Source organism: Lolium rigidum, chromosome 6 (assembly GCF_022539505.1).
Source record: "Lolium rigidum isolate FL_2022 chromosome 6, APGP_CSIRO_Lrig_0.1, whole genome shotgun sequence".
Classification (NCBI taxonomy): Eukaryota; Viridiplantae; Streptophyta; class Magnoliopsida; order Poales; family Poaceae; genus Lolium; species Lolium rigidum.
Window position 1 is genome coordinate 304,782,080 of NC_061513.1, and position 14,495 is coordinate 304,796,574.

The 14,495-nt window shown below is 43.6% G+C and overlaps 1 protein-coding gene and 1 pseudogene across 1 annotated transcript; one reads left to right on the forward strand and one right to left on the reverse strand.

Annotated features, from left to right (window-relative positions):
* The first annotated feature begins 409 nt into the window (after positions 1 to 409).
* LOC124664529 lies at positions 410 to 7,641 on the forward strand (annotated as a pseudogene).
* Positions 7,642 to 8,593: 952 nt separating this feature from the next.
* Positions 8,594 to 9,508, reverse strand: LOC124660336 (protein NEN4-like). The gene has a single exon (XM_047198144.1). The coding sequence runs from the start codon at positions 9,506 to 9,508 to the stop codon at positions 8,594 to 8,596; it is 915 nt and encodes a 304-aa protein (XP_047054100.1).
* Positions 9,509 to 14,495: the final 4,987 nt, after the last annotated feature.

The window sequence follows — 14,495 nt, forward strand, 5'->3', positions numbered from 1 at the left end:
CAGCCAGATCTGAAGACAGCGCCTCCGCAACGCGTGGATCCCACTCCCTTGGCTCCGATTCTTCCGGATCTGGAGCTCTCTCGGGGTGGTGGGGCGGGGGCTCTGTCCGAGAGAAATCCCCGGCCGGCGGCGGCGGCCCGGCGTCGGTGACGTCTTTGACGCCGCTTTCCTCCTTGGGGGCTACGTCGAGCGGCAGCTACAGAGGAGCTACGGTGGCGTGGATCTTCTTGCCGTGTCTTCGGTGGTGACCTGGTCCAAAGCTTGTGTCTTGCCGGCTGTTTGGTGTGGTGGCCGGCGAAGCTGTTGGTGGAAGCTCGCGTGCAGAGGTGGTCGTGTTCAAGTCTTTCTTCCCGGGCTACTTGGCCTATGTTGTGCATCCGTGTTCTCGGGTGAGCGTCTCTACCTCTCGATGGTGCGGCGCCCTACGAGCCAGGGCGAGAAGGCAGGGGCCTTCTTCGGAGGTGGAAACGGATTCCTCATCGGCGGTGTCACGGTGGAAGGTGACGAAGGTAAGATCTTCTTCCGGTTAAAGGTGTCACGGTGTCACAGTGGGAGCTCTGTAGCATTCCTGATATTATATGTAGATGACATATTGTTGATTGGGAATGATGTAGAACTTCTAAGCAGTGTTAAAGGTTATTTGAATAAGTGTTCTTCAATGAAAGACCTTGGTGAAGCAACATATATTTTAGGCATCAAGATTTATAGAGATAGATCAAGACGCCTAATAGGGCTTTCACAGAGTACATACCTGGACAAGATTCTAAAGAAGTTTAGAATGGATGAGAGCAAGAAAAGGTTCTTGCCCATGTTGCCAGGTAAGATTTTGAGTAAAACTCAAGGTCCGGCTACGGCAGATAAAAGAGAGAGGATGAACAAGATCCCCTATGCCTCGGCAGTAGGCTCTATCATGTATGCCATGCTGTGTACTAGATCGGATATACAGTAGAGATCAGAGTGATCCAGGAATGGAACACTGGACAGCGGTTAAGAATATCCTGAAGTACTTGAAAAGGACTAAGGATATGTTTCTTTGTTATGGAGGTGACCAAAAGCTCGCTGTAACCAGTTACACCGATGCTAGTTGGAACACTGATCCAGATGACTCTAAGTCTCATTCTGGGTACGTGTTTATATTGAATGGTGCAGCAGTAAGCTGGATGAGTGCCAAGCAAAGCACGGTGGCAAAATCTTCAACTGAATATGAATACGTAGCGGCTTCGGAGGCTTCGTTGGAAGCGATATGGATGAAGATGTTCATTACTGAGCTTGATGTGGTTCCTAGTGCATTGGACCCATTAATCATTTATTGTGATAACATGGGTGCCATAGCCAATGCGCAATAGCCAAGGTCACACAAGAAGCTGAAGCATATCAAGCTACGTTTTCATGTGATTCGCGAGTATGTCGAAGATGGTGACATAAAGATTTGCAAAGTACACACGAATCTAAATATGTCAGATCCGTTGACTAAAGCTCTCCCTAGAGCGAAGCATGACCTACACTAGAACACCATGGGTGTTAGGTATCTTACCATGTAATCTAGATTATTGACTCTAGTGCAAGTGGAAGACTGTTGAAGATATGCCCAAGAGGTAATAATAAAGTGGTTATTATTATATCTTTTTGTTTATGATAAATGTTTGCATCCCATGCTATAATTGTATTAACCGAAAACATTAATACATGTGTGTTATGTGAACAGAAAAGAGTCACTAGTAAGCCTCTTGTAAAACTAGTTTGTTGATTAATAGATGCTCATGGTTTCCTGATCATGAACATTGGGTGCTGTTAATAACAAGGTTATGTCATTAGGTGAATGATATAATGGACACACACCCATATAAGCGTAGCATAAGATCAAGTGATTAAGTTCATCTTGCTATAAGCTTTCGATACATAGTAACCCAGTCCTTCGACCATGAGATCATGTAAATCACTTACACTGGAAGGGTACTTTGATTACATCAAACGCCACAACGTAAATGGGTGGTTATAAAGATGAGATTAAGTATTCGGAAAGTATGAGTTGAGGTATATGGATCAAGAGTGGGATTTGTCCATCCCGATGACGGATAGATATACTCTGGGCCCTCTCGGTGGAATGACATCTAATTAGCTTGCAAGCATGTGACACGGTCACAAGAGATGACATACCACGGTACGAGTATAGAGTACTTGTCGGTAACAAGGTTGAACTAGGTATGGAGATACCGATGATCAAACCTCGAACAAGTAAAGTATCGCGTGACAAAAGGAATCGGTATCATATGTAAATGTTCAATCGATCATTGATTTATCAGGAGCCATTACGGATCTCCAGGTCCCGCTATTGGTTATTGGTCGGAGAGGAGTCTCGATCATGTCTACATAGTTCACGAACCGTAGGGTGACGCGCTTAAGGTTCGATGTTGTATAGTAGCTTCGGAATATAAGATGGAGACCGAAGGTTGTTCGGAGTCTCGGATGGGATCCAGGACATCACGAGGAGGTCCGGAATGGTCAAGAGAATAAAATTCATATAAGGCAAGTTAATTTCTGGGATTTCGGAAAAGTTCGGGATGTTTCGGTGAAAGATCGGAAAGTTCTAGAAGGTTCCGGAAGGAACCCCTAGTGGGCCCACGACCCTAGGAGGGGCCATATGGGCTGAGGGGGTGCTGCCTTGCCCTAATGGGCTAGGCGCACCAAGCCCTCAAGGCCCAGGCCGGCCACCCTTAGGTTTTCCCTAAAACCCTAGGGGGATCAACTTGGGGGGGGGGGAGAATTCCCCTCCCCCTATTGGCCACCGGCCCTACATCGGTTTGGGGCGCAGGGAGGCCACCCCAACCGACCCTCCCCCCTATATAAAGAGGGGAGGGGTAGGGGCGCAGCCCACCCTTACACCAAAGTCTGGCCGCCCCCCTCTCTTCCTCCACCATACATCTGCTCCGGCTTGGCGAAGCCCTGCAGTTTTTCTTCTCCACCACCACCACCACCACGCCGTCGTGCTGCTGGGATTCCGAGGAGAGCTACCACACCTCCGATGCCCGTTGGAACGGGGAGAGGACGGACTTCATCGACACCGTACGCACGACCGAGTATGGAAGTGCTGCCGGATTGCAGCACCGGACGATCGACTTCATCAACAACGAGATCTGATCTCGTAAAGCTTTGGATCTTCGAGGGTTACTCTCTCATACATCTCGTTGCTTCGATCTTCATAGATTAGATCTTGCTTCTTTCTAGATTGGATCTTGATTTTTTTTCATGTTCACGGTATAAATTTTTTGTTTTACATGCAATGAACCCATCATATATCAAAATAATTATTCATCCATAAAATATAGAAAAATTGAGACTATTTATTCGAACTGTTGTTGGACGGTTAATTTATGTTAAAAATTGGTTTGTACGCCCTACAAAGCACTCATAATTTTTTTACGGACAATTATTTTCCTATAATTTACTTAGTGTTATGTGTTTTGCAAATATAATTATTCCAAGAAAATTGAGTACATTGATTTATAAAATAAGTCTATTGTAGGCTAGAGTGCATCAAAAGAAATTTATTTTTTGGTTGACTAATTATTTTCTATGATTTAATAAACATTCTATTAATCTCTGTACATTAATTAGAGCATTGATATTAGGATTGAGCATAGCTAGCATATCTATTAGATGACAAATTGGTGGAAGTTACAACAGGAAAGTAATAAAATGAGAAGAGAAAAAAAGATCTAACTACTAGTGGTTGTCCAAAAGACGGAAAAAAACTGGTGCGACGTGCAATTTGCTCTTCCAAATTATGTACTTCCTCCAATATATGAAAATTATCTGACATTTGTTAAGGTTTAGTTAAGGTTTAGATGTATCTAACTACCACTTCCATCTTAAGCTTAATTGCACTTTTGGCTGGGATGATCATGCTATGACTGGTTTTGGAGAAAAGTGAAAAACTTTCTGTTTTGGATAGGTGGTGTACTTTGGCAAATATGTTACAAAATTGTAATGATACCTGTCAAAGATACAATCGAACGCGTGTTTTGGCAATGGCCATAAAATGAAGGTGTCTTGTAGCAATTTTTTTCTTAGATATATTATTTTTAGAAAGTTAAAATATTATAAAAAACCATTAACATGCAAAATACAAAATCAATATCATTAGATAGATAATAAAATATATTTTCACATGCTATCTACAAAATATTATATTTATTTAGCTAATTTCTAAAAGTTTAGTCAAACTTTACTTGGTTTGACTTTCCAAAAAAAAATCCTTAAGATTTGAAACGGAGGTAAAACTTTTTAACGTCTAGGTATATTTAAATTTTGATAAGTTTTAGACAACTGGTATGAAACGGAGGAGGTTTTTTTTTCTGAGAAGTTCATGGAACGGAGTAGTACGTCTCCTTGTGGAAAATACCTTGTGCTTGTGGAAAATACCAGGATGAGTTGTAGCCTTTTCAGAAGTTCGGAGCAGAGCTAAACTCTGCGCATTGGCAGCCCAGCCCACAAGCGCTGCGCGTCAGTACCGCGCCGTCCTGCTCACCACCGGCGGCGACCACCTTCTCCGCGACATGGCGGCGGCGGCGGCTCCGTTGAAGGCCGCTAGCCCCACCAGGCTGGCCTACTTCGACGACATGTGGGCGCTCAGGTCCCCCGCGACCGTCCTTTCAGTCCACCAGGTCCTCTGCTCTCTTCTCCCCCTCTCCCTCCTCACGGTCAAACCTAGACCCTGACCAGGCTCCTGGTGGTGCGCGCAGGAGGAGGGCGGCCGGCGGGCGGTGGTGCTAGACGCCACCATCTTCCACCCGCAGGGCGGCGGTCAGCCGGCCGACACCGGGGTCATCTCCGCCGCCACCGGCGCCGCCTGGAGGTTCCTCGTCGAGGATGTGCGCGTCAAGGACGGGGTGGTGAGCAACGGGATTTTTCACAATCCGGGACTTGTGCGGGATATTGTGCATATTTTATCTGTACCGTGTTCATGCCTAGGTTTTCCACTACGGGCGATTCGAGGATGCTGCTGGAGACGGGTGCGGACCAGAGCTCGACAAAGGGCAGACCGTTACTTTGGAAATCGACGCCGGTCGCCGCAGTCTGAACTCAAGGTATGGAGCTGGAACACGCACGATATAAACCCATTTGTTATCTTCTTTTTCGTGTTAGCAATTCGACATCGGCAAAAATTGCTGGAGTGGCTGCTAACAAAATCAGCAACATTTCATTCTGTTTTTTGTCTTGCTCTGTAATTACATCGTGTTTTGATTGTGCTAAACCTGCAATGGTGCAGGCTTCACTCTGCAGGGCATTTGCTGGACAGTTGCATGACCAATCTTGGCCTTCAGTTGGAACCTGGGAAAGGATACCATTTCCCTGATGGGTAACGACTACATGTTTTTCGATTATTTCCCCAGTTCTGTTGTTCTATGTACAGCTTGCTGATTGATTGCCTCTATGCCCAGCTGCTTTTCTTTACTTGATATAAGCACTCCAGCTCATGTTAGTTTTTCTATTTTTTTCATGGCAGACCTTCCGTTGAGTACAAAGGAGTTATTCCACCAGATCAATTGCAGGATAAGAAAACGCAGTTAGAGAAACAGGCAAATGAACTGATTTCAAAAGGAGCCAAGGTATAACCAAGAAATCTCGATATATGGAAGTGCATAAGTTTCTACACTTAATTATTTACCCTTGATGCAGGTTTTAGTCTCTGTTTTTCCTTATGATGAGGCAGCTAAACTATGTGGAGGTGCTCTGCCTGGCTACATTTCACAAGTTAGTTCTCTACTCATTTTAGAGGAATTTGTCTTCCATGTATTGAGTGCACACTCAGCCAACATCTTTGTACTTCAGATGTTAGCTCTGCATTTGTTTGATACTTGGAAAAACAATCAATGTAAGGCATGTGTAGTTGCCTATAACATATGCAGGAATTGTTCTATTGTGAGCCCATCTTGAATTATGAAACAACTCAACAATTGATATAATGAATAGCTGTTTTCTTGTTTAATTCAGTGTCTAATAGTATTTTTGTTTTGGGTGTATGCTATTTAAAAAAAATCAATCCTACTTTATTAGTATAAGCTGTTAGTGTATCCTACCTTACAGTTTTGTGTTTCACTAATTCCTACTCTTCCATGAATTAAATAATATTGTCTATGGCCTAATGTTTCTATTGCAGGATAGCACTCCCCGCATTGTGAAATTTGGTGAGTATCCTGGTTGTCCTTGTGGAGGCACTCATGTAGCCGATGTTGCAGACATTGGCAACCTAAAGGTATATTCTCAGGCCTGTCAAATTTCCAGAAATCTTAAAAGCAAATAGTGAAAACTACCTAGCGCAGAGACTAGAACAGGTGAGTTTCTTCTGTGAAGTTGAAGATGATTTTATAACAAAACTTGAATAGATAGTACTTCTTGTTGGTGATCGCTGGGATCACACAGATGATATTTTTGAGCAATACTCATGAAAATCAGACATTCGGAAAAGCTTTAGTTGCCCCATTGATGCTGATAGTCCATGTATGATCTACTCTTGTCTCTGTTTAGCTGTCCTCCACATTTCTTTTGTGCAAGTTGAGTGATGGTACAAAGTATAAGCAATATGCTTCTACTCGCGTTTCCAAGGACTTGGTCGCAACATGTTAACAGGACGAAATGGTTTTCATAGGGAATTTCAAGGCCATAATGACTCGTGCACTACCATCAGGAAACTATGAAGTCCAACTCTGATAGTTTCGATAAAATCAAGGCCATAGACACATACAGGGAGTATTGGCCAAAATGAGGTAGTAAAATAATAGGACAAATCACGAGAACATATCCAGTGATACCTCACCTTATTTGATACTATGATACCACTCTTCAAAATTTAAATTTTAAATGTTAAAAAATTCAAAACCAAAATTTTGGGTGTTCATAAGATGTGTGTCTACATGCCCTGTAACTTTCATAACCAAATTCAAAATACCCTAAGAGAAACAAAAATGAGAAATCAAGCATGAATAGTGTCACATAAAGACAAAAACATAAAATGCCACTATTCACATAGCATTTGTCTTTTTTTTGTTTCTCTTGGTGTATTTTAAATTTGGCTGCGAAAAACCTAGAGAATGTAAACACAATCTTGTCAACAGCCACAAATTTGTTTCGAATTTTTTTTAACACTTACAATTTAAATTTTCTGAAGTGGTATCATGGTATCATGTGAGGTGTGGTATCACCTTGTATAACATAACAGTTTGGTATGAGGATGCAAAATAATCTGGTCTTACTTTAGAAACCGCACTGAAGCAACAAAAGAGGGTCTAGGCATTCAACTCTACCAAAAACAAAGAGGAAATTACACAAGAAACACATTCATGTTTTTGGTAGATTGGCTGATAATTTCCTTTGCCCTACCCTTGTTATATGCTGGAGGCTGATCTCATCTTCTATGCTTCATCAGGTCACAAGTATCCGAGTCAAGAAAGGTGTGACTAAAGTATCCTACAGCATCAGCCCATAATTTTTTCTGCAAATCTCTAGCGCCTAGGATTCGCTAGAGAAGTGAAAGAATAGTTATGTAGTGGATCAAAAGGCTGGCATGATCATCATGGTTCCATAATTTTAGTTCTATGCGACCATGCTAAATGGTCAGAGAACAAAATAGACAATCACATATACTAGTATTTGAGAAGGTGCTCCTTTTTATGTATGTCAATTTGTTGTCTCCATCTCTTGTACCTTGGTGCAGCACTGGAAAGGCCAATGTACAGCGTGTGTTCAGGTGTAAACCTAAGCAAGCTATCCTGCTTCTCCTTGTTCATTGAGATATATGTACTGCCTTTTGTATCATTTTGCATTTATGAAATATACCATTATATATTTGCTTCACTAAACTGCTGAGTGTGTTAGCTGTCCTATAGGGTGGTTCGGGGGAGGTGCAGAGTTTGTCACACCTCCTCTGTCCTGAAGGTTGTTTGTAGAAATAATGTTTTGGTCATTTACCATGAGATTGAGGGTATCTTGGGAGATGCTCCCTCCGTTCCATATTAGTTGTTGCAGATTTGGGTGGATCTATTTACAAAATATGTCTAGATACATCCAAATCAGCGACAACTAATATGCAGCGGAGGGGGTATCTCATAGAAAATTAAATCTACCATTGGTAAAAATACATGTTTCTCCAATTTGTAATTGCACCACAACAATTCGCTCAAAAAAATAATGGCAACACAAGAATCACATCAAAGAATAAAATCACTGCTTCAATTAACGAGTCGTTGGAATGAAGGAATACAAGAAACCTTCAATGCATGTGAAATTGCCAATGGCTCAGAACAATAAACCCAGAAATGAATGAATTGTTATTCTTTATACAGATTTACAATGAAATGAATTCAACAACTGGTTACAACAAATGGAATGAAATGTGTTGCATTGTTTTTTGCAACAACAACTAAATGATTACAACAATTGGAATGAAATGTGTTGGGTATCTAATCAAACCTGAGTTAAATATGAACAGAGCTAGCTACCTAGCAGGGGGTTTTGTACACTGTACATCAATTTCCATGTAGAAATGAATGACTGGAAATCAATATCCAAGCAATTAGTCGATGGACTCGACGGATCATCTGACGATGGCCCTCGAGTGCCTGAGGATCATGCTGAACGGCGTCGTGGTCACCGGCCGCCGGGGTCTTGGAGCGGCGCTAGGCGTCGCCGTTGTTGTGGCCTTCACCACCTTCCCCGTACTGTCCCTCTTGCACGACCTCCCGTTCACCTTCTGAACCGCGGCGGAAGCAGGAGTCGTCACCGCCGTCACCGTGGAAGACGCGGCCGCACGAGCAAACGCCATCTGCAGCGTGTTGGTGGGTGCCGTCGACCTGTTCCTGTTGAAGACGTTGCCGGCGATGCTGTTGGCGGCCCTCCGCCTGGTGACGGCGCCGTCGCCAGCGTCCTCGCCGCCGAGCACGCCGGGGAGGCTGGACTCAAGCAGCAGCACGGTGGCGCAGTGCTTGAGCACCTCGAGGTTCATGCGCGCATCGTCCAGGCTCCGGTGCGTCTGCTTCCCGATCCCGAAGTACGTCGCCAGGGTGGCCATCTTGAGGTCACCCGCGCGGCGCCCGAACACCCGGCCCAGCACGGCGAGGGAGTCGACGACGCCCGCCGGCTCGGGCGCCGGGCGGCCTGCCGCCGCGAAGGCGTCGCGCACGCGGTGGCAGTCGAAGCGGCGGATGTTGTGGCCTGCCCAGACGCGGCCGTCGAGGAGCTCGAAGATGTCGTCGGCGACATCCTCGAAGGACGGGGCCTCGGCGAAGGCTGCGGCGTGGGACGGGGAGGAGGCGAAGCGGCCCGAGACGGCGGACAGGTCGTCGGGCTGGATGAAGGTGGAGTAGGCTGAAAGCTCCACGAGGCGGCGCGGGCAGACCAGGATGGCGCCGAACTCCAGCATGTGCCACCGGCGGTCCGTGTCCGACGCCGACGGCGCCGCCGCCGTCTCCACGTCAAAGAACACCATCTCCTTCTTCATTGTCGTCGTCATGGTTGATAGACTACGTACGGCACGGTTCCTGATGATCTTTGATTTGTAGCAGCTAGATTGGTTGGGTTCTTGGCGATCGATTTCTCTTGCTAGCTGTTTCACGATTGCCGTTGTGATCTAATTGTGACAGTGATCGATCCATGATTATGTATATATAAGATTTGACATATGTTCGATGGATTGAAGCAATTGGAAGCTAGCTGGAGAGGGAGAGGAGAATATTTGTTGTCGCCAATGGAGGGTTGCTTCGTTTGGACGGCGAGTGGGTTACCGTTAGGATGGGGAAGTTAGTCTTCCAACAGTGCAAGCAAGCGAGCAAAGCTACCTAGCAAGCTAGCTTCTCCTGAGGAAGAAAGAAGACAGACATGCAGAGGTTAGCTGCCTCAAGATCACAGCAACTTTGATCAAGATGCGTGCATGGCGGCGGCGGCGGCAGCTAGCTAGCTTGCACGTATGTGACGGAAGATTCCAAGTTTCACAAGCATGCAACTGCCAACCGATGATAAACAAGTCGCCTTTCTCGTATTGCTGATGATTAGTTCCCTTTATTATCGTCGTCGATGATGATTAGTAACATGTCAGAAGCTAGGAACAGGTACGGCAAGAATGATCGATCAACAAATGATTATCTGGCGAGCCCTTTGAACATTTCAAACCCCGTATGTGTGTGCACTACTTTCACCAGTTTGCATGCGTGGGGATTCATCGGCCGTATGCAAGGAGAGGAAGATTACACACTAGCGTTTACCTTAATTGCACCGATTAGATTACTTTAGAGACGACATGACGCCACTTTGCGTCCGTGCGTGGGTCACCACTCTACGCACCCACGAAGTTGTTTTTTTTTTCTTTTTTTTTTGAGGGGAAAACGGAGAATCCATTATTTTGAAATGCATCTTATTATGAAAGATTGTACTCCTACCTCCTTTCCGAAATATATTCGAAACAAAATATATGTATTTCTTCTATTTCAAAATAAGTGTTACATATTGGCTCATGGGAGCATATGATCCCATTATTTTGAAATGCATCTTAGACATATTTTAAAATGTTAAAAAAATTGAAACAAAATATCCGCATATACATCTTAACGTGCTACGCGTCCACAAAGTCGTTTCATGAAAAATAGACTTGTCATGTGACATGTGTAAAAAAAACAAAATTTGATGCTAAAAATAAGATTTTTCACAAGATAAACTTTCTCTATTTTTAGCTAAACCAAAAAAAATATCGTATTTTCGTGAAACTTGAAAAAATCACATATACTATAGAGATATACGTGTAAAACTTTTTATCAAAACAAATTTGACACTTCAAAATATGTTTTATGGTAGAGGGAGCATATGCATCCGGGAGCCGAATTAAATTTTCATTTAAAAAAGTTTCACATATGTATAAAATACGTGTGCAAATTTAGATAAATCCATGAGACTTATTTTAAAACAAATGGAGTACGTACTTGTTACCTGTCTAGGATCAAGAGCAAACCGAGGAAGAATATTCCTACTAGATCGGTCGCTTGCTAGATAGGGTAACTTCTTCCTGGAGACCGACCGATGAGTCATGTTTTCTCAACTCTGACGTCAGCTTATAACTAGCCTCCTACCGCAGTCTCCATTCTCCTCATGTTGTAAACTGTCTCAAATTCTCCTCCAGCCATTTTGCGTCAAGTCATTAACAGTTGCGCCGCGGTCTTCTTTCCTTATCAATCCCGGCACCCAAATTGTTGCACGTGTTGGAAAAGTTATATCTACAAAGGTACCCCAAGACCACGGGACCGGAATCGAATCCAATCCAAGCAACACTGGTCAGCTAGCTGGTTTAATTAGTCACTGCAAGCTAAATAGACAAGTTCAAAATTTCCACCTGATTAATCTCAAGGAAAAACATCATTATGGGTCCATTAATTAATTTGACAATAACCGCACGCATCAAAAGTACTCCCTTCGTTCCACAAATTGAATTAAAACCATGACAAGAATTTGCGCTTGGGGGCCAGACACCAGGTGGGTAACGGCGCCTCCACCATGCTTTGGCTTGACTGGTGGACTGGCCCTACACCCCTTAGGACCCGCTTCCCCTCCCTCTTTGCTATTGCGGCGGACCCCAGAGGCGTCGGTAGCGCACAGTCTGAGAGGGGGGGGGTGGAGTGTTGTGATTCCTTTCCGCCGGACCTGGGCAGGGCGAGAGGTTAGAGTGGGAGGAGATGCGACGTATGTTAGCGGGGACCAACCTGTCGCCCCTCCCGGACAAGCTCACCTGGACCTTGGAGCGTTCCGGTAAGTTCTCGGTTAATTTGCTCTATCGTAAGTTGTGTGAAGGAACAACACGAAAACATTTCAGCGAACTTTGGCGTGTTTCCATTCCGCCTAAAATCAGAGTGTTCCTGTGGCAGTTAGTGCGTAAACGCCTACCCACGAATGGCAACATCCAGCAGCGACATGGCCCATCCAATGGGAGGTGTGCGCTCTGTGATGAGCATGAGGACACTAACCATCTGTTCTTCATACCATTTCCCCAAGTTCGCAGTTAGGGAACTGTTGGGATGCTCCTGGAATCCCTCGTGCTTTGCTGACCTATATAGAAATTTACAGCGGTGTGAGGGTCAATCCAAACGTGTTCTATGGATTTGTTGTGCCGCCCTCTGTTGGACCCTATGGAACTTGCGCAATAAATTCACTATCGAAGGGGTGTTCCCTAACCAACTAGCTAATGCGCTCTACAAACTATCGATGTATATGTAGGTATGGAGGCCAGTGGCTAGCAGGCAGGACCGTGCAATGATCGAGCTGATGATTCACAAGATTAGGGCGTTGTATTCTTCTATCAGGGATCCTACCTAGAAGACCCCAGGACTTGTGCGTCGGCTGCATGTGTGTCTACCTAGGGGCGTAGATATGCTGCCATGTTATTCTTTATGCTTTGTTCTTCTATCTGGCGGACTTTTGCCTTTCTGTTGTTCTTGTTGTTCGTGTGCGGTGTGTGGGCTGTCTTGGTCTATCCGGTGTTGTTGGTACTTTGTTTGGATGCTGCCGGTGTGGCTTTATTAATTTAAAGCCGGGCTCTTCTCAAGCCTATTATCTAATAATTATGAAACGGATAAAGTAATTTTTGATGGATTCACATGACTTTTTCCATTTTGTGTTTAATGAAGAAACAACTGATCTGACCTCGGAAGAAAGAATGTGGAGTAAGGTATAACATAATTGGCTCCTTTCCCCGCGGAGAAATCCATCAATGAAACTCTGTTATATAGGAGTTCAAAAACCTGATTTCGTTTCAGTGGAATTTTTTCTTTCTTAATTGGCTCCTTTCCCGCGGAGAAATGGCAACGTAAATTATTTGGAGGGTCTAGGCACAGGTGGGCGGAAATTTTGAAAATTTCAACCTCTTTTTTGCCCTGCTATGGAAGTGCTATTTCGCAAATATACAGATTTCAATTACACCCACACAAATGTGCATTTTCATGAACACAATTTCCAATGTCAACAAATATAAAAGAAGTGAAAATGCAATTGCACAACTTAAAATACAGTCGAGAAAAAAAATACAACTTCAAAATTTTTGGGGAAAAACATTTTGTGTTGCACATGTAAAAAAGACAAAAGTGTCACGTGAATGATCATGTTGGAATATTAAAATTTGTCTTTTTTCACGGGACATGAAAAATGTTTTTCCCCGAAAACTTGTGTTTAAACATAAAACCTTTAGATATACATGCAAAAAATTATTTTAGATTTTTTGAGTTTTTAAAATGTGCTCTAATATAATGAGCTTATTTGCACCTATAATCCGAATTAGATTGCCCTCGCAATTGCACACGGTTAGCTAGCTAGCTCCTCCTGGCTAGCCAATGATGTGCAAGAGCATCCCGCAACTGTGTCACAAGATCTATTTAGAGCGTTCGGCAGAAACTAACTGCTGTAAGGCTGCTCATAGTGGGGAGTAACTTAGACTAGTAACATATACGATGTTACTAGTCTAGGTTACTACCTTCATAGTGGATAGTAACTTATATGTGGTGTTATGCATTGTGTGTCATTTATTATGTTGTAGACTCATTTTTTCTTGGGGTGTGTGATGTTAGCTAGTTACCACCTCACCCTCTTTCTTCATTTATTCGCATACCATGTCACCAAAATGCCTTGAGATGTGTGATGTTACTAGCTATGTTACTCCCACTATGAGCAGTCTAATTTGGGTGAGGGTGACCGCACTTGCGCCTTCTAAATTGAGCCCCCAAATGCAGTTGTAGTTTTAATTGCATAATTCAAATAAATAAGTTGTTTATTATATAATAATTTCAAGCCAATAAATTAAATAGTTTACACACCAAGTTAAATAGTTTATTACAAGTATTGAAACAAGTAAAATTATGCTAGACCTTTGTACATTTATTGGAAACTGAATGGACAATTTTTCCAACCCAAGTGCATTAAGTCGATGCTTTCAAGCATACCCGAAAATTCCATCACTACATTTTACACCTATATTTGAGCTATGTTTTTTTCATTGAGTTCGCTCAGATAGTGTTGCCCAAACACTGTTACCACCGTCCAACAAAACTTGTACACGGTCTCAAAGGCCGTGGACTCAGCCATGCGTTCGTTATCATCCTGAGCATTTGCAGGTGCTCTATACGCAAGATACCTCAAGACAGCCATATAACCCAGTGCAATATTTTTTGCAAAAGAAATAGGTATTGCACTCCCGCATACCATGCGCTATTTTAAAGAACAAATCTTTGCTCATCTGATAGCGCTGCTGAAAGATGTTGTGTGGTTTTTTCAAATAATCATCTTCAAATATCTCAGCTCCGACCAACCGGTGGCGTTCTATGTTCTCCATACTCCCCTTAACTAAACCGCCAATGCGAGGATGTTACAACCTCGACCATAGACGAAGAAGCGAGACAATGAGAAGGAGCGGTTTCTTCCTATAGGCCACGACCTCAGCCTCCTCTTGCATCAACTGTTGAATCATCATC

Excerpts from the sequence above, each read along its gene's own strand:
- LOC124660336 (XM_047198144.1), bottom strand. The coding sequence starts at position 9,508 with ATGACGACGACAATGAAGAAGGAGATGGTGTTCTTTGACGTGGAGACG.